General features: G+C 42.9%; 1 protein-coding gene across 3 annotated transcripts; it reads right to left on the bottom strand.

The window, feature by feature from the left end:
• On the bottom strand, nt 1–20,780 carry LOC145722129 (eukaryotic translation initiation factor 3 subunit D-like). 3 transcript variants are annotated; one of them, XR_014146171.1, is made up of 3 exons: nt 15,016–20,780; nt 8,522–8,692; nt 1–2,846 (listed from the first exon to the last, which is right to left on the bottom strand). XR_014146171.1 is itself a non-coding variant. In XM_081823427.1 (3 exons), the coding sequence occupies exons 2-3, from the start codon at nt 8,561–8,563 to the stop codon at nt 2,313–2,315; spliced, it is 234 nt and encodes a 77-aa protein (XP_081679553.1). In that variant the 5' UTR covers nt 8,564–8,692; nt 15,016–20,780; the 3' UTR covers nt 1–2,312. The 3 variants fall into 3 exon arrangements, 1 of the variants encoding a protein (XP_081679553.1); XM_081823427.1 differs by having other exon boundaries at nt 1–2,504; XR_014146172.1 differs by lacking the exon at nt 1–2,846 and adding an exon at nt 6,457–6,765.
• Nucleotides 20,781–20,786: the final 6 nt, after the last annotated feature.

Here is a 20,786-nt window from a genome sequence, read left to right as displayed (position 1 = left end):
ATTACTAATCTACTTTCTGTCGCTATGAATTTGCCTGTTCTGGACATTTCATACGAACAGAATCACACAGTATGTGATCTTTTGTATCTAACCTTTTTCATTTAACATGATGCTTTCAAGGTTTATCCATGTTGTCTTGTGTATTAGTACTTTGTTCCTTCTTATGACTGAATAATATTTCCTTGTATCGTTATATCACATTTGGCTGATCAACTCATTAGGTTGATGGACATTTGGGTTGTTCCCAACTTTTGGCTGTTATGAATAATACTGCAATGAACATTGTGTGAACACCTGTTTTCAATTCTCTTGAGTATCCACATAGAGGTAGAATCACATAGGGTCATATGCCAGCGCCCTGTTTAATTCTTTGGGGAAACCACAAAACTGTCTTCCCCGGTGGCTGCATCATTTTATGCTCCCACTCAGAAATTCAGAAATGTATGAGGGTTCCAATATCTTCACATACTCACCAACACCTATTTTCCTTCTTTTTTTTTTTTTTTTTTTTTTTGATTATAGTCATCCTAGTGGGTGTGACTTTGGGATTAAGGATTTGATTTTCCCTAATCCCTTGCTGGGATTTGCTCTTGCTTATGCAATTCTTGTTCCTACCCTCCCGATTTTTGCCTCATATGTGCATTGTCAGATCACATAGCTATTACATATTATAAACTTCCTTGATGCAATTTATTTTCAATTTCTTACATCAATGTCTCCCCAGTCTGAAGTTTATTTTTTACTAGATTCCTTGGGAAGAGCTCCTGGGAACAATATTCCCGGAGTTTCTGACAATTTAGTTCATTCATGTCTTTATACTTGAAGATCAGTTTTGGTGGATTAAAATCCTTGGCTCACATTTTCTTAACTCGAGTATCTTAAATATGTTCCTCTGTTATCCCATTTTCTTATGACCTAAAGCGTTGCCTGAAAAAGTCTGAGGATAACTAATTTTCTTTCTCTTTTAAGTCACAGACTCTTTTGCTAAAGAGTCCCAAAGTAGTTTCGTTTTTCTTTAAAGACAAGAGATTTTACTACAGTTTGTAAATTGGAAGAGGTACAACAGGACATCAGTGAGTACCCACCTCACCACCACCACCAGGAACCAGGAATTTCAGGGAATTAACTCTACACTTAAAAGGTTGGAACATAGATACCCAAAGTCACTTCAGAAAGGCCTAGAGGACAGGAACCTGATGGAAGGTATTGACATAGCAAAAGGAAGATGGTGCCCATCAGAAGGGGGTGGGTGGATAGTAGGGGCCAGCTGTAGAAGTATAGAGAAGGATGTCATCAAGGCTAAAGATGGCAGGTTGTGGTTTTGGCTTCCTGGGTCATTTTCTTACCAGAAGAGACTCTGCTGAGTGCTGAGTACAAGAGTCCAGTTCCCTGGGTAGTTTTGTTTCTTGATGTAAATTAATAAATTAACATCCTGTTTACATAAATCAGGCTCTTACAAGTTTAGCCAACATGAGTCAACTTCTCCACCTGGGAATACTTCTGAGACTTTGGTAAGGCCAGACAACTGGATCTGCACAGTGAGGGCCAGACCAGGACTCTGGAGACTTACCTGAAGTCTGGCCATGCAGGAAAACTCTCGGTGGCCTGGGCAATCTTGGGGGTGGCCTCAGCCTGCAGCATCATGAACCGTGGACCTTGCCTGGGCAGCAGCACTAGTTTGTGCAATCAGACAGAGGAGTGTGGGCTCCTTCTGAGTGTGACCACCGGCCAAGTAGTTGCTGGGAGCTTTGACGCTGCAAACAGCATGTAAGCAGGGATGCTCTGAGAGGAGGCTGACTGTTGTTGGCAGCTCCAATCATTTACCATTTCCAGGAGCCCCTTAAATATTGATCTCCAATGCCAAATTCTCAGGCTTCAGGATGGACTTATTGAGATTTAAAATCTGGACTGCAATTCCCCTAAAACTGTCTAATCAGAAAAGCTTTATCCTTTCCTAACAAACTATTATTTAATGAGATACTTAGGACAATGGGCCAATTTCAAAGTTCTCATAAACCAAAAAATGAAGGGGATTTGTGTTTAGACATTTTCCATAACAATGACTTTTTTATTAAAAATTGGAACTGGAAGAAAAGCCCCACTCTAATGTGATGGCTCTATATCCGTAAGCTGTGCGGTTCACAATAGTGACCAAATGGATAGTTTGTTTGTTTTTTAAGAGACTACATAGTTACACTTTATTCCACCGTCAAACTTCAGACAGCAAGAATCAGGCAAGCTTTCCACTGAGCGTCCAAAGCCCTTCTAGGCTCAGTGGAATCACAAACTCCAGCTTCACATCACCGTCTGGTTTAAGTTTCTTCCTCTTCCTCCTCCTCCTTCTCCTCTTCATCCTCATCGTCCTCATCAGAGCTGAATGTGCCGTGGGGCAGGTTGTAGACGCGGATGACCTGCTTGTTGGGGTCCTTGAGGATGAGGTACTTGCCCTCCTCCTCCAGCTTCATGCAGATGTCGATGACGCAGCGCAGGATGCCCCAGGCGTTCTAAATTGATAGTTTTTATATTTGCAAATAAGTATTTGCTCATTTTGCTAATGAATTGTCAACTGAATCATGCTTATAAAATAACCACCCTGGAGTTTCTTCGAGTAAATCCTTTTAAATAGTTGATGATACAGTATATGTTAACTAAAGTGAATTTAAGGGCGCCTGGGTGGCTCAGTTGGTTAAACGACTGCCTTCGGCTCAGGTCATGATCCTGGAGTGCCGGGATCGAGTCCCGCATCAGGCTCTCTGCTCAGCAGGGGGTCTGCTTCTCCCTCTGACCCTCTTCCATCTCGTGCTCTCTGTCTCTCATTCTCTCTCTCTCAAATAAATAAATAAAATCTTTAAAAAAAAGTGAATTTAAATAAATAAATAAATAATAAATAATTGAGGATAAGAAAAATACATACATGATTGTGATGGGGTGATGTTCCAGCATGGGGTTTCACCGTGCTAGGTGAGCCTAGAGAGGGACAGGGGTAGAATAAGTCAGGCCCAACTGCACAGCAGGAGAGAGACCCAAGCACTTCCGTAATCACTAACATCTGTCAAGCCTACTCAGTGTCCAGGCTCTGAGATTGCAGTTATCTGGCCTTGCCAAAGTCTCAGAAGTATTTCTAGGTGGGGAAGTTGACTCGTGTTGACTAAACTTATAAGAGCCTGATTTATATAAACCAGAGAACTGGTTTTGCTGTTCTCTTATGGTATCACATGTCTGCTTGATGCCAAAGGCCAGTGAACTGTCATCCTCCCAGAGTGCAGGGGAGGCCATGCGGAGCCTACTCATTCTGAGTTTTGAAGGGCAAGTTCTTTGGATGGCCAGCAGTCAAGTTGTGGCATTCCTGAGGATCGCTGTCCTACCCGGTGTAGCCACTTCCAGAACCATAGTCCCCTTTGGGGCAGCAGGGGATCATAGCAGATATAAGAGCCCCAAGTAAAGCCTCTTCAACCACAGAGGAAAACACAGGCTATAACTAAATGATGCAGCTAAGAGTAGGTGGCAGGTGTGCAGAATGGCAGGCCACCAGAAACGCCCCCAGAACCTGAGAACATGGCAGAGCACATGGCTGCAGGAAGCAGGGACAGGGAGGTCCAGATGTCAGCCCACTGCAGTTAGCAGCCCTGCGATCTCAGAGCCCGGGCACTGAGTAGGCTTGACAGATGTTAGTGATTAGGGAAGTGCTTGGGTCTCTCTCCTGCTGTGCAGTTGGACCTGACTTATTCTACCCCTGTCCCTCTAGGCTCATCTCAGACCTCATCCCTCCTGACTTTCTGTCCTCCACCCACAACCCTCTCTCATGCCTCTAAGTGAGCATAGCAGAGGCTGTTCCCTCTGGGCAGAGTTCCTTTCCATGCCCTCTTGTTCTGACTCCCTCTGCTTTTAGAGCTGAGCTCTATTCTCATTCCTCAGGGAAGCCTCCCTGGTCCTCCTCGATCAGGTCACATCTCCATATCAGATTCCCTCCTGGAACTTCAAACTCCTTTATACCACTTAGCCAGCTATACTTTTTATCTAGGTAGGTGACTCTTTTTCTCGTGCCCTGGACTGCAAGCTACAAGAGGGAGGTGTCTGTCTGCAACAAGGAAGGCTGCATCCTTTGGTTTTCTTCTTCTTCTTTTTTTAAATAAAAACTTTTTTAGAGCAGTTTTAGGTTTACAACAAAACTGAGAGGAAGGTACAGAGATTTCCCAAAATCTCTTCCCACAAAGATTTTCCTGCCCCCATACATGCACAGCCTCCCCCATTACCAAGACCCCCCACCAGAGTGGGACCTTTGTTATAATTAATGGACCTATGGTGACACATCATTGCCCAGAGTCCGTAGGTTACATTCGGGTTCACTCCTGGTGTTCTGTGGGTTTAGACAAATGTGTAATAGCATGTATCCACCATTATTATATCCTAGAGAATAGTTTTGCTGTCCTAAATCTCCTCTGTGCTCTGACTATTCATCCCTCCTTCCCTCCCCACCCCTCCGCCCCCACCCCGCCACACCGCCCTGGTAACCACTGATCATTTTATTCTCACTATAGTTTTGCCTTTTCCACAATGTCATATAGACATTGGAATCATACATAGCCTTCTTTCACTTAGTAATATGCTTTTTAAGTTTCTTCCATGTCCTTTTGTGGCTTGATAACTCATTTCTTTTTAGTGCTAAATAATACTCCATTGTCTGCATGTACCAGAGTTTATTTGTCCATTCACCTACTGAAGGACATCTTGGTTGCTTCCAATTTTGGGCAATTGTGAATAAACATCCATGTGTAGGTTTTAGTGGACTTAAGTTTTCACCTCCTTTGAGTAAAAATCAAGGAGCACAATTGCTACATCATATGGGAAGAGTATGTTTAGCTCATAAGAAACCACCAAACTGTCTTCCAAAGTAGCTGTACCATTTTGCATTCCCACCAGTGAAGAATGAGAGTTTCTGTTGCTCTACATCTTCATCAGCATTTGGTGGTGTCTATGTTCTGGATTTTGGCCATTCTAATAGGTATGTAGTGGTGCCTCATTGTTGTTTTAATTTGCATTTCCCTGAGGACATAAAATGTGGAGCATCTTTTCCTATGCTTATTGGCCATCTATGTATCTCTTTTGATGAAGTGTCTGTTAAGAACTTTGGCCTATTTTTTAATCAGGTCATTTGTTTTCTTATTGAATTTTAAGAGTTCTTTGTATATTTTGGATAATTTTCCTTCATCAGATGTGTCTTTTATAAATACTTTCTACCAACTTATGGCTTGTCTTCTAATTCTCTTGATATTGTCTTCCTCAGAGCAGAGATCTTTAATTTTAGTGAAGTCCATCTTATCATTTCTTTCATGGTTCATGCCTGGTGTTGTATTCAAAATGGCGTCACCATACCCAAGGTCATCTAGGTTTTCTCCTGTATCTTCTAGGAATTCTATAGTTTAGAATTTTACATTTAAACCTATGGTCCACTTTGAGTTCATTTTTGTGAAGGGTGTAATAAGGTCTGGGCCCAGATTCATTTTTTTATTTTGTGTGGATATCCATATTTTTATTTTGGTGGATATCCAGCACCACTTGTTGAAGAGACTACCCTTGCTCCGTTGTATTGCTTTTTGCTCCTTTGTCAAAGATCGGTTGACTATATTTATATGGGTCTATTTCTGGGCTCTTTTTTCTGTTCCACTGATCTATTCTTTCACCAGTACCACACTGTCTTGATTACCGTAGCTTTATAGTTAAGTCTTGAAGTCAGGTAGGGTCAGTCCTCCAACTTTGTTCTTCTCCTTCAATATCATGTTGGCTATTCTGGGTCTTTTGCCTCTCCATATAAACTTGACAGTCCGTGTGTCAATATCCATAAAATAACTTGCTAGTATTATACAATGCCTGGCATATACTGGCACATAATACTGAATACATATTGAGTGAATAAATGAATTTATTTTCATTTTGCTGGATCTAGACATCAAAATCCTCTGATTCCAGTTTTCCTACTTCTCCTAACCACTGTCATTTATTTACCTACTTTCTATCCCCAGCCAACCACAAAGCTTAAATGCACATCTCATGTAAACGTCTCCTGTCAGCTGTTCTTTTTGAGCTAATAACCTGAACAAGGATGTGCCTGTTGGTTGTCTGGGAATTCAGGTTATATTTATGATTCTGCTGTCAGCTGCCATTATTTGCACTGGTTAGGTCCTCTTCAGCCCTGTACCTCCTAGACCAATTAGAAGAAGATGGGGAGGCTTAAAAATTCCGTGAGGATGTGTGACTTGCACAGGCCTTCTTTTCTCCTGGCCCCAGCTGTCCCACCTCATCAAGACCATGGCCAGTATGTCAATACAGCACTCGCAGGACTTTGGGCTTTGGCTTTGCCGTTTACCCTGGCTTGGTCTTGGCCAGTTCTAGAACTTCTCTGCACTTAAGCGTCCATATGTGTAAAATAAGGGTAATAGTATCTATTTCACAGAGCTGTACAATTAAATGATAATGCCTATGAAGTGCTTAGCCCCATGTCAAAGCACGGTGGCTGTATCTCAGCAGAGGTGAGCATATGCACTGGCAGTCAGACCAACACCTGTCAAGCCAGGGTCCCACAGCTTGGCAGGCATCACGTTGTTGGTCCATCTTTGTCCAAAGGTGTCAACTCTCCAAAGGCCAGGTATCTGATGGGTACGGAGTCCCTCCCTGTTAAACGGTCCTGAGCAATATTATGCACATATATTGATATATTTATACATTCTTGCTGTCCAGATGAAGTTACCTTGGAACACCAAAGGCAGCCTGGAGGAAGAGAAGATGTCTGAAAGGGGCAACCTGAAACAGTGTTTCTCCACTACATAGGAATAGTACTAGTAGTGGAGGTGATGGTAACAGCCGGAGTAAAGTAATAATCAAATCGGTAGCTGCCATTTACCATCCACCACATTGTTTGGTTCTCTTAACAGCCCTGATGAAGTGGTTATCCTACCTTCACTTACAGATAAAGAACACAGGAAAGTTGCCCAGGGTCTTCACAACTGGTGAGCAGGAGAACCAGGCTTGGAACCTAGTTGTTCACATATTCCATCCTCCCAGGCCATACAACCGCTCCCATCTCCTTTATCTTGGGTGTTTGTGGGAGTGAGAGAGCTAACTTTCTATGTGTGGCTGTAAGTGTTTGAGCCCAGTCCATGGAATCAACCTATCTTCTTTCCCTGAATCCTTTCCCAGACAGGTCCTCTGAGACAGACAGTGAACCCACTGGAATTTAAACACACATGTTTGGGGGCGCCTTGGTGGCGCAGTCGTTAAGCACCTGCCTTTGGCTCAGGTATTGATCCCAGGGTCTTGGGATCGAGCCCCGCATCAGGATCCCTGCTCCGCGGGAAGCCTGCTTCTCCCTCTCCCACTCCCCCTGCTTGTGTTCCCTCTCTTGCTGTGTCTCTGTCAAGTAGATAAATAAAATCTTTACAAAAAAACAAAAAAACACATGTTTGTGCATGGTGCATGACAGGCTAGCAGTTAACTTTTCCTAATCCTGATTTTACACCCTTTTGCTGGGCACCTCTCATCCTCTTGGGAAAGTTATAAATGTAGCTCTAAAACTTGAATGCAAATGGGTTTTGAGTAAAGACTTGTATTTTCTCCTTCCAGGTACTTTTCAGTTTTATGTCCCAGAAAGTGTCCCTTTCACAAACAGGTGTTATTTCCATGTGTCTATGCTCAAGGACTGTGAATAAGAGGATTTTAGCTGTCTGCAAAGCTGGTCAGAGCCAGAACTTCATTTCACCACCTTTGACAACCAGTCTTTGCTGATAGACTTGCTTTAGGACAAGAACTAGAGTGGGGTAGATCATAGCAGAGCACAAAGAAGACTATTCAAACTAGATCAATATAAACATTTCTGGCCTTAAGTTTCATAATGATCAGAGATTATCATTATGTCTCCAGTTTATTATTTTTGGCATCAGGAAACATGAGGTCAAACGGTGAAATTTTGGGGGGGGAGCGGTTTCAGACAACTGTCACTATCTTTAACATCCCACCCAAGAGTGATCTAACCTTTGCAAAGCCTTCACCTCAAATGCATTTTTATTGTTAGGTCGCACTGGTAATTCTCTGTTGCACTACCTTTCCTGTTTAAAAAATAAATTAAAACAATCTAAGAAGGCAGATAATGTTTAATGGAAAAGGGCAGCAATGGGCTAATGGTTGCCTAGCAACCACTAGACATTGTTTTGCTGCTTCACTTTAGAGAAGCCAAAATGGCGGCTATAATCCTTCTATGGCCCCCTGGACAGTGTATATGTGAGTGACAGTTCCCTCTGGGCCCAAATCATTTTCTTCTTTGTCTTGGGCAGGAGATCATTCCTTTTTTAGCTTCCAAATGGGGAAAACTCACTGCCTAATTCTTGAATACACTAATGCCTACACTTTAAATCTTCTCAGAAAATCTATGGCTGAACTTTTCAGGTTCTTCCTTTGGGCAGTTTTACTTAAGTGTTTTCATACATTCCCCATTTCCCCCTTTGAGTTCCCCTGTCAATCAATTACCAACCTGGTTAAGTAGTTTTCTGAGGTCAAGCAAGGCACTTGACATGATTTAGTTTTAGAAAGTCTTTTCTTGCCTTATCCTCCTTTCTGCTTCCAGAAGGGTCTTGACTGCTCAGTTCCCTAGGGCCATGAGAAGCTTGGTAAAGCTTTGACCATTGGGTGGGTTTTCTCACAACTAGAGAATGGAAGGGGAGGAGAAATATGGTTATAGAAAGTATGTTTAGAATTATCAGGATTATAAGCATGATCAGTAAGACTGAATTACTTTTTTAGAAATAACATTTCCATTAGCTTATCTCAAAAACCACAAGTCTATTGTAAGGAACCCAAAATACCTGAATTGCTTTAACTCTTTGTACCCCTAAATCTTAAGTAGATTGGAAGTAGGTCTTGTGTGGCCTTGAAGAGAAAAAGGAAAAGCTACTATGTTGTAGATTGTCCATGATAGCTTGCTGATTTGGACAGATAGACAGGATGTGATTCTGTACCCACCTCAGAGGGCTGGGTACCCTAGAACAGGAGTGTTTAAGCAGGGTCCTCTAGGTGGAAAGAGTTCAAGAGGGCTTGGAATGACTGGAAACATGTCAAAATGCAGTGTGTATGTTTACACATGTATCCTTTCAGAGACAGGGTCTGTCTGTAGCCTCCAGAAAGTTAAAAACCAGTGGCAGAGAAGATGAGGAAATGAGGCTTTGTCAAGATTTTTTTGGTTTCAGACAAATATAGTGACAATGCTTTAAAACAAAAATGTTTCCAAAGAAGAGACAGAAGAAAGTAAGAATTTGTTAACTAGTTAGTAGGTCCTTTTGCTCACGAACTCAGTCAACAAATATTTATCGAGCCCTGTACCTATCAGTGTGAAAGGTCCTAGGGATACAGTCTGAAAAGGGCACAGTCCCTTAAATCATGGTGTTGAGGTCTAGGGGACTGAATAACATTAATTGAACATAGTGTATGCTAAGAATTTTATGAACATTAATATAATTTTCACAATCATATAAATTTCAAATTATTATATTATACTAAACTTCAGATTATATATGAACTGAGAGCCTTTTGACTCTAAGTTCAGTTCTTTATCCACCTCACCTATAGGAACTCAGCTTTGGGGAATTCTTTGGACAGAATCCAAAGGCTTGAGTAGTTTCAACTAAAACAGCTTCTACCTGCATTCTAGTACAGGATTGGGTCTTCTTTCCCTAAAGATCCAGGGAAAGAATAGAAAATGCTCTGACCATATTCTACCCACAAAATTAATACAGTAATACCAGCTAACGGTAACTGTTTACTGCATGCCAGGTCTTCTGCTAAATTCACTGCATGCATGATCTTAATGTTCACAACTTCACAAAGTAAGCATCATTAACACCACTTTCCAAATAAGATATTGAGACTTAGACAGTTCCCGTGGCTAGTCAGAGTCCAGAGCCTAGATTCAAACCCAAGCTTCACTGTCTTTTGTGTCAATGTTACGTAAATATTTAACCTCTTTGGGTCACCGGGAAACTCTCTGAAGGCTGGATCCACCAGGTACGTTTCTGTTTCTTCCAGAAAATTGGCACACCACAGGGAGTAATAACAGTGATACCAACACACACCTACATAAACACTTATATGGTATTATCATGAACTGAGAACAAGCTGAGACTTCACCCTGCTTCGAGTTAGCAAGTGAGCCTGCCACTGTTTCGTGGCTGCTGGGGGGAGACATTAGATGCAGAGACAAAGGGACAGTTTCTATCTCAGGAGCAGCAAGCCATTGTCCTGGCATTGTTTGTGCCAATTCCTACAGTGTGATACGAAGAGGGCCAGATGCCACCTGCTCGCTGCATGGCTCACATTAAAGGAGAGGAACTCTGAGCTTAGGGAACTGAATCTTTTATAATGGGAGTTAAGCATGGCTGTCTGAGCTCCAGAGGGAGACATCTGCTTTATTATACTGACAGTAAACATGGCTGCTCTTTGCCCCAGAGGGAGGCACTGTCTCAATCTTCCAAGGCTGTTTATATACAAACATCCTTGCAAATATAGTTTGGAACAAAGGGTAGTTACTGCTTGCTTGCAAGATGTGCAGAAATACAAGAGACCCCAGAGAACTGACTCCCCACAAGGACATTATTTGCTGTGTGTCAGGATCTCAGTACCCCACAGCCCTATCAGATGGGTACTATTATGATCTCTCACTTTGCAGGAGAACCCAAGATGCAGAGAGGTTAAGTAACCCACTTGAGGCTACATGATTCATAGTGGCAGAGCTGGAATTTGAATCTGGGTTTCTCCAAGAGTCCAGTGTGTAACCACTTCACTATTTGAACATTTGCATGTCTCAGCAACACCTCCCTGGACCCTCTCTTTTTCTCCATAACTTTTCACCATTACAGAGCCCAGCGGTTCTCAAACGTGAGTGTGGAAGAGTCACCTGGAGTGTTTGTTACAACAGTTTTTGACTTGGGTCTGGCCTGGAACTTGAGAACTTGCGATTTCTACATTTCCCAGGTGCTCCTGGTCAAGCACCCCACTCTGGGGACCACTGTGATACCATGTAATTAACTTATTTTCTGTCTTCCCCACAGGAATAGGATATCCATGAAGTTCGGGATTTGTCTTTTTTTCTCCCCTAGCGCCATATCCTCCTCAGAGCTTACAATAGTGCCGGGCACATCCCAGGCCCTCAACACATATTTATTTAAAGAATCAGGAAAGAAAATGGGGGAAAACCCATTTCTTCCAGACGGTTACGTGTCCTTAACTTTGGAGAATGCTCTAGTGCCCTAGGCGGTCCTTACTGCCACAAGGCTAGAGGTAAAGCATCGAGGACATTGAATCCCGACAGAAGGCAGCTTGTTCCTGATGGAGCCGCCCAATTTACACAGCTTCTGACCTCAAGAATTGTTGGAGCCACTTCTGGTAATTTGTGGATTTCATAAAAATGCCTTCCAAGGTGCAGAGAAACATCTGAGGACTTTAATTAAGCCCTCCACCATGGGGAATGGAACTTTTATGTACAGGGACTTTGGATTTTTTCTTTTTTATTTTTGAGCACTGTTGGCAAGGATGCAAGTACCAAGCAAGGATTCCAATTGAGTTCTTTGACACGGAGCCTTTTTTGCCAGTACGTTTTTTTTTTAATGAAAGTGATTTACTGAGTAGAGCCGGCCAGTTGGGGGCTATGACCATTTATATTAATGGAATTTTAGACTCAGAATTTATACTACATGGTACACCTCCCTCCCTATGGTTTGTGATAAGACGTGCAAGTTTCAATGGCTTGTTGTTCTTTCCCATTCCAGCTTCCCCCTAGAGCAAGGAGGTGCTACTCCAAGACAATGATTCTTCAATGTTAGTATGCATTAATCACAGCTTATTAAAATGCAGAACCCCAGGTCCCACCCCCTGTAATTTACATGTTTAACAAGTGATTCTTCTGCTTGCAGGTGGTGCCTGCTCACACTTTGAGAAGCACTGGAATGGGGAGAAAGAGCAAAGGCCTGGCCTGGGTCTAATCCTGATCGTTTATGCTAAATGTATGGCTTTCAAGTTCTCTCTTAAAGGTCCCGGCAGCTCCGTTTCCTCATCTATAAAAATAGGTGTAATGTGCTTCCAGGAGCATTGTATGGAAAGAGTAATGAGAACATGTTAGCTTCTCAACCTGCTAGACTTTTCTGTGATATATGAAGAATTAAGGCATTGCTTTAAGGCAGGAACATAGACAACACTGAATTCTTTTTTTTTTTTTTAAAGATTTTATTTATTTATTTGAGACAGAGAGAATGAGAGAGAGAGAGCACATGAGAGGGGGGAGGGTCAGAGGGAGAAGGAGGCTCCCTGCCAAGCAGAGGGCCCGATGTGGGACTCGATCCCGGGACTCCAGGATCATGACCTGAGCCGAAAGCAGTCGCTTAACCAACTGAGCCACCCAGGTGCCCGACAACACTGAATTCTCAGAGTTTTAAAAAATATTCAGTAGAACATTTCCTTGGAACAAAAGTTCCGAGGTTTCTGTTCTCAGTCATGAGGATTTAATAAGAACATCTAGACAGGATTTCAAATGGTTTAGCAGGAAGGATCAGGTATGCATGTATTTACCCATCCATCCAGCCAGCCATCCATCCATCCATGCATCCATCCATGCATCCATCCATCCATCCATCCTTTCATCCACACAAAATGTTGGCCTGAAATTCTGTGCCCAGCTAGCTGCTGGGCATGAGGATCACCTGAGAGGTTTAAAACAAAAGTTCCAAACCACATAGTAATTCAGTAGGTCTGGGTTGGACTTGGAAACCTACATAATACAAGGGTTCCAAGGATGTGATTTCCATGCCTTGGAGGAAGAGGTCAAGGAAACCTTGGGAATATGAGAAATTAAGGTGAGCCTCAAATAAAGGATGGGTTAGGCTAGATGGGGATGGGAGGAGTTCAGCACAAACACAGAGTTGGGAACGCACACAGGCTCTTCCCAAAGTTCCCAGAGCAAGAGAGCTGTTAGTCTAAAATGTTACCATTCCATAGCTATTATACAGTTAGATCTGTATTTCCCAGGGTGTTGCAACTAAATGTGTGGATTATTAATAAATGGTTAGGTGACAAAAAAAAAAAAAACCCACATATTTTTAAACAAAAACTAATAAGCACTGCGCTATCAGCAGAAGTTTACTGACTTCTCAGAGCCCTTAATGTGTTGATGAAGTACACTGAGACAACAGCATGCAATATTTCCCATATTTGACCACACAAATCTGTTTTCCTTTATGGGACAAGATTCCATGGACCTTATTTCAGAAGTTACTCCTCTCTCTGTTTATATCTGTATTTATGTATCTATCTATAGATATCTATTTATCTATATATTTAAGCACATATCCTGTAGTAGTAGGTTTAATTTTTACTCCTTTTCCACTGTCTGAACAGCATCTGCTGTATGCACGGTTGTAGGTTGATCATGAGTTTTTTAAATCTTTAAACAGCTTGCTAGTTTTCATACTATCTCAGAGATGGTTATTAAAATTAAAGGGTTTAGTTCATTCTTGGAATCAACGCTCCCAACACTTAGGATTTCAAATCCAGCAGGCTTCCATGTAGCACAATCAGTCATATCAATTCACATTTACTCATGACATCAGGCGAAGTGTGGATTATTTACATCCTCCAGGCTTCCCGTCCACCACCCCACACCGCTTGGAGACCTGGACCCAAGCCACGACCGGGATTGTCTGTGCATGTACCCGGCACACGTAGTCACACTCCCATTATCTCCCCATTACTGCATCAGTGTACCCATCCCTGGCTGCTATTTAGGCTGCTAACAGGTCCCCCTTTCTGGAGGACTGCTCACCACGAGGGAGGCCACCTTGCCCAGGGAAGTCATGGCCCTCCACCCCAAGGGCAGCCCACAGCCCCTGACTGACCCAGTGAGGGCAGGAGAGGCTGGCTCTTTTGCTGCAAGGGGTGGGGGGAGGGGTTTCACAGATCTAAGGCTCAACTGGCTCTTCCCCTTCCACATCAGCTTCCCTCCCTCCCTTACAGGTTCTTCCAGAAGCACACACCTTTAAAAATAACTTCCACAAGACACATGAGACATCCCTTCTAGGAAACTGGAACAAAGTCACTGTCTATTGTGATCACGCCTTGATCTTGGCCAAGCTCCCCACAGCCCTCTGATGCTGTCTCGAAGGGCTGCCTCCCACCCTGTTATCTTGCCTGGTGGCTCAGTAGCATCCACAGGTACCTCGACACAGTGGGGTTCCACAATCTACATCACTAAAGATGACTTACTACAAAATGTTGGGCTTGGCATGACTAAATGGGACTAAATTGCTAAATATGACCTACATTACTGGCTCTCCAACTACCCTCTTCACTCCACATCACCATCCAGAGGCACCCAACCCTCCCCGCGCCCCTCCCACCCCATGCAGTCACCACGTCTTGTCAGGTCTGCTGCCTGAACACCTCCGGGGTTCCTGCTCTCAATGCCCACAGCCCTGGTTTAGGTTCTCTTAATCTCTTCCCCGGGCTACTGAAACCACTTAACCGGCCAGTTTTGTTTTGCCTTCCAACCCACCATTCTTCTACGTGAGTTTGCACATTTCTTGCTTAATATGGGTCAATGTCCCCTCACTCCCTACACTCAGTCCAACCTTCCTAGCCTGTCTCACAAACTGTCCAAGTGGGTTCCAGCCACCCTCTCCAGCGTCGTCGCTCAGCTGCTCGACCTCCAAACTCCATCCTACCCTGCTGCTGCTGAACCCCTCGCTCTGCCCCCACTGTGCCATGCTGCTCCTCCTGCCTGGGATCCTCATGCTTCAACTGTGTGTCCCAGCTGAAGTCCCAATTACCCGTTTTGACTTCTACTAAACATCGCCTCTGCCATGAAGCCTCGATTGATTTTCCGTGGGTGGCAACTACATTCTCATTTGAGCCCTCACTGAGCATATAATTCTATTTCAGCACCTATACATCACACGAGATCCTTGGGACCTCTACCATGCACATTACCTGGTAACTGAGTGGCCATCTTGGTCAGCTCTGTCAACACAGCCAAGTAAGAATGCCTACATCAAATCACAAATAGCGGTCAGCGCTATTCAACATCATGCCTCAGCAGAACTTAGCTATGCCTCCAAGTCAAGGTCTGATGTGACTGAGGCAAGGTGGCAAACACTGCTAGGTATTTGCTAAAATCTCTCTCCTCTTCTTCTTGGGAAACAGCCAGTCTACACTTCATAGCCTCCGTTGTGGTTAAGTGTGGTGAACTAATGAAGCTCCTGCCAGTGCAAAATGACAAGTAATGGGTTCCACTTCCAGGCCAGGCCCCAAACTTCCCATGAGTGCCCTCCCATGCTCTTTTCCCTTCCGGTTCACTGAGATGGTGACACCAGGGTTACTAGGGAAAGAAGGTGAGAGAGTTGCCGTCGGTTTGGGTCTCTGAGTGGCCACACTGACAGAACTTCCTTTGTCCCATGACCGAGAAGTAAACTTCTATGGTGTTGAGGCATCATATTTTGGGGACCTATTTGTTGCAGTAGTTAACGTCACCCTTACATGGACAGACACTATGATACAGCCATTCTAACACAGAGGACATGTTGATATAGTCTAAGAAATTACCAAGTATTGTGCAAAAACAGCTGCAATTCATTCCTGAATCCGACCCCGTCAACGACCCTCACCTCTGCAGCAAGTCTGGGAAATAAAGTCAGGGTGTCAACCCCACTCACTGTGAGGTGCGCACGCGTGGATCAGTCACTAAGCTAGTGAGAGACTGTAGCTAGCTGCCCAGCTAGGAAACTCCAGCCTGGGGGAGCGAAGGCCCACCCATCCATGTGACTCATTTTTGTAAGTTACTTAATTTATTACATGTAAATGATTCCTTCGTATTTGGCAAAGAAAAAGTCACTCATTTTCTAATATCCCACCTAAAAATCAAGTTGTCCAAAACACGGGTTACCTACATTTCCCATCAGACAGTGCTGACTCATCTGTGGAACCACAAGAGTTAGTGTGCTATCTGACATATAGTAGGTGCTCAGTAAATGTTTCTCAGATGTCATGCAGGGAGAAATTCACAGCAATCCAAGGCTTCATTGTTTGACTATTCCTTGTGACATTCTTAATTACTTCTTCTAGTATCACCACATTACAAATGAAAACTTTTTATTCTGGGCAGTCATAATTATACACTATGCATCAAACAATAAAATGTTTATAGCAGAGGCACATTCAGCCTGAAGATGAAGTGATATATTAACTTTTTGATCAAATGCCAGAACTTAGAGATGAATATGAAACAGACATCAATAATTACAGCTTGTACTATAGCTGTTGGTTTCTAAACCTTTAAGTTCAATGAACAAGTAATAACTGGACAGACACACCCTTCAGAAATTAGAGGTGGGAAAAGATGACCTCATTCCATACCTGTCACATGGCAGGCCCCCAGCAGCAATTCAGCAAGAGACGTTCCATGGGCCCCAGAGGAGGTAAGGGCCGGGGCTTCTAGAACAATGCCAGGGAATAGGCACAATCGGAAACCTGGCAGAGGAGCACCCAGGAGCTAAGGCTTCTCTTGGGCACTACCCTCTTCTCTCCTTCCATTCCCTTTTATTCTGTGCCTCCTTAAGAAACTTGTTCTGGACATAAAAGGCAGGTACCCAAATTCGATGTTTTAAAAATGCCATCTCACAGGGCACCTGGGTGGTTCAGTCGGTTCGGCTCAGGTCATATTCCCGGGGTCCTGGGATCGAGCCCCGCGTCGGGCTCCTTGCTCAGCGGGGGACGGGGGGGGGCGCTGCTTCTCCCTCTCCCTCTGCTGCTCCCCCTGCTTGTTCCCTCTCTCTCTAATAAAATAAAATATTTTTTTAAAATGCCATCTCACTAGGAATATCTTTATACCTTCTCTACTTAAATCTAAACTTTGTTACTAATACTAATAAAAAAAGAAGTATCCCTTAGCTAATTCTTGATTTTACAAGCCCATCTAAAAACACAGCATACTGCACGGCATTTAATGGAGAGGGCCCCGCCCGCTGGCCCTGCCACCTCAGAAAAGCCTGTACTTGTGTTCTGGGGATCAAGATCACAAAAGCCAGTGCTACAGGAAGCTATTCTGATGGCACCCCTGTATCTGAAGAAATTCTAGCGAAGTGAATCTGGAATACTCACAAGTGAGTAGAAGGAGATACCGCTGAAGAAACAACACACTTCATTTTAACATTAGAGCACAATGGTTTGGAGGCTCCTTTCTCAGTCTCTTCATGGCCATCTTGATCGGCTACATACCACCATGTTCTTGACTGCAGTCACAAACCACCTCCCCACTAAGTCTCGGGGTTGATGACAGCTCCAACATTGAGAGTGTGTGTGTGTGTGTGTGTGTGTGTGTGTGTGTTTCAAGGTGAGCAGTGTGGAAGAGGGATAAAATTATAAAGACTAAAGAAGGCAGTTCTGCTCATTTTATCAAAATCTATAGAGAGCATCCCAACCTCAAAATGGAAAATGGGTCTTATTGTCTCAGTAGGCTACAGAGGTCATGCATAGATACACGCTGATAAAATAATCTTTTGATAGTTCATTGAAATTTACTCTAACATATATTCCACCTCCTAGCAGAAAGTCTCTCACTAATTTAAATCTGAAAACCTAGAAAGATGCTGATTACTTCATAATAAAAATTAATTCCTTGAAATGCATTGCCTTGGGTTTCTAAATGCCTTAGACTTTCAAAGTACTTTTAGATCCATTACCATGTTAAAAGGCACTGATGCCACGAATACCAATCTACATTTGGTTTTGGAAAAAGATTTCCGTGTACATATTTTGTCCAAATATTACTATTTGTTTCATGAAAGTCAGGACTAAGACTTTAGTAGAGTGTAAATTTAAAGCCAATGAATAAACAGTTGGCTCGAAAAAATACTAAATTGACATGCAAAGCATTTGTTGCTCTGCCAGACACTAAAAATAAAAGCGACTTCTGCCAACATGGAAAAACTTGAATTGTTTCAGTTGGTTCTGAATTTGACTACTGGGTTTCACACTAAGTTAATTTTCCAAAATGCAGTCTGACATAACATTACCTTGCTTCCCCAAAACCTTATCTCATAAAAAAACACACGCAATTGGCATCTTATTTAAATATCGACCTCATAAAATATTTTTTTTATAGTGTAGCAGGACAAAACATTTCCAAAAAAGAGGTATCTTTACCTAGCAAATAGAAATTTGGACATTTTGGAAATTAAACTTGATAGTTTAACAATTAAATTCAAGGTGCCTGGGTGGCTCAGTCGGTTAAGCGGCTGCCTTCGGCTCAGGTCATGGTCCCAGGGTCCTGGGATCGAGCCCCACGTCGGGCTCCCTGCTCAGCAGAAAGCCTGCTTCTCCCTCTCCCTCTGCCTGCCTCTCTGCCTATTTGTGCTCTCTCTCTGTCAAATAAATAAAATCTTAAAAAAAAAAAAAAAAGAATTAAATTCAAACTTGGCTTAAACAATAAGCGAGGTTATTAAAATACTGAAAAGGAACATTTTAGACCAAAGGTAGCAAGGAAATCAGTAAATTTTAAATATGAGGTTCCAGGCTGTTACTCAAAGTTCAGATAACATTTTATTCCCATCCTTGGCCTGCCCCTCCCTTAGCTGTCTCTCTAAAAAAATAAATGTGCTTAACATATGGAGTTTGAGATTTATGATCAGTTGCAGAAACCTGTTTAACTACTGATTTATATAGTTTTGGCCAAGGTATTTAACTCTGTCATCAGAACTAATTATAGCAAACCTGAGATTATACATTCAAACTCTCCTTTTGGTGAAAGAAATAGAATGTTCTGCTGAAAATCAGAAACATCCTGAGGGCTCCCAACAAGAACGCACTACCAACCTTCCTTCTCAGAACCAGTGCTATAAAGCTCAAAATTACTGTCCTTAGTAAGTTGTTTTAGCCTGAAGTACTGAAACAGTAACTCACAGTTACATTAATGCCACAATGATGGCCTGAAACGTATTAATCTCAGTTAACAATAACTGACATTTACATCCCTCGTCTAATTCAGGCATTTGAGCAGTAGTAAATGCACATGCCGAAGCTTCAGGAACTGAAGTTATTACTGTTCCAAAAAGAATCCTCATTTTGCTGTGAGCAGATGGAAAAGACAAATGACTACACTTTTTGGGCAACATGGGTGCTCTAAGAATAATGTTCCCATTTTATTGCTTTACTGAGCAAAATGTCTACTTCAAATTAAAGCTGGTAAAATAAATCCGGTCGCAACGACATGCCAGCCGGGTTCATCGCAGACAACCAGTCCCTTCCTCTCCCCCAGTCCCCTCCCTCGCCCCCCCTTTCCTGCTGTACCATATTTTGGAGCTTTTCACAACCCAGGCCCCCCAGAAATGAAGACTTAGGAGATGCAGCCCCCCTCATCCAATGAGTCCGCTGCTACACTCGATCCCACCGTAATGCCCACCACAGGCTTAAAATGCTCCCATCTGTGTCAGAGCCCCGAGGAGGGCAGCATGACCACCAGCACCGGACAGGCTGAAGAAGGGCTTCTACGGCTGCACTTCGGGTCACGGGCTCCCAAATCAGCCCCTCAAGAGGCCACTCTGGCAAGGCCTCAGCATGAGCAGAGAGGCGAAGCATTGCCTGCAGGGGTCACTAAGTGCTCGAAGGAAGTAGATACGGGAAAAGAAAGAAAACGAGACGTAGATTGCAGGGAGATGTCCATCTGCGGGCCCTGTGCGTGAGAATACCTACACTACCCACCTGCGCCACGACAACATGTTTAATGCTTCAGACAAAACCACCGGATTGTGCAGTGGATACTTCTCCCATGGTGGATTTTCTAGGGAAAAGGTTTCTATTCAGTAAGTTTGTATTCCCCTACTAGGAGTCTGAAATGAAATGTTGTAGGGAAACACAACAGGGGATATTAAATCATAAAATATAAGATTTTCCAATATTTGGTCTGGACACCTTTTTATGATGAATTCTCTAAGTAGATACCCAATCTCCTAAAATCTTGCTTTTTCTATACTGGCTCTTCTCACCTAAGTGGAAGCAAGATATTATTTTTGTTCTCTTAAATAGCAACTAGTTATTTACTTATTCCAGAACAGAGGAAAAACATTAAATATGCTACCATAAATTAGTAAAATTTTGTTAAAATTTTAAGTCTAAAAATAACAAAATAATAATAAAACAATAATCAAATAATAATCATGGCTCATTTTCTAATGTTCCTGAATTTATATTATCAACCCAGAGAAAGTTTATACCAGCAAGCTAGCAAACCTCTGACGAAGGCTGAGGAAGGGAGGTGAACTGATGAAAGCAGCGATAAGCAGCTCTTCACCTCTGCTAAGCACTGTGCAGGCAGATGTCAAACCACCAAACATCCAGTCTTATTTGCCAGCTTCTTATATGATTTCTCAAAGCCACTTCTTGTTAGGTCTATGAAACACACATCTAATGAAAACTACTTCCTGTGGCACCAATCCACCTTATCCTCATTAATTCATTCAATCTTTTAAGAAGTAATGGGGAGGGGCACCTAGGTGGCTCAGTCAGTTAAGCATCTGACTCTTGATTTAGGCTCAGGTCATAATCTCAGGGTCCTAGGATCAAGCCCCGCATCAGGCTCTGTGCTCAGCGGGGAGTCTGCTTGTGATCTCGCTCCCTCTCCCTCTGCTCTTCCTCCAGGTCACGTTCTCTCTCTCTCTAATAAATAAAAATCTTTAAAAAAAAAAAAAAAGAAAGAAAGAAAAAGGAAG

This window comes from Leptonychotes weddellii, chromosome 6, assembly GCF_054177405.1.
Source record: "Leptonychotes weddellii isolate Sample4059 chromosome 6, ASM5417740v2, whole genome shotgun sequence".
NCBI classification, from domain to species: Eukaryota; Metazoa; Chordata; class Mammalia; order Carnivora; family Phocidae; genus Leptonychotes; species Leptonychotes weddellii.
Note: the sequence above shows the minus strand (reverse complement) of the source record. Positions and strands in the feature narration are given on the sequence as shown.

Bases quoted from the DNA above. Each gene is read 5' to 3' on its own strand.
- LOC145722129 (XM_081823427.1), bottom strand. From the start codon at position 8,563: ATGTCAAGTGCCTTGCTTGACCTCAGAAAACTACTTAACCAG. The intron at 2,505-8,521 runs GTTGGTAATTGA...CTATCAATTTAG, and splicing joins TCAGAAAACTACTTAACCAG to AACGCCTGGGGCATCCTGCG.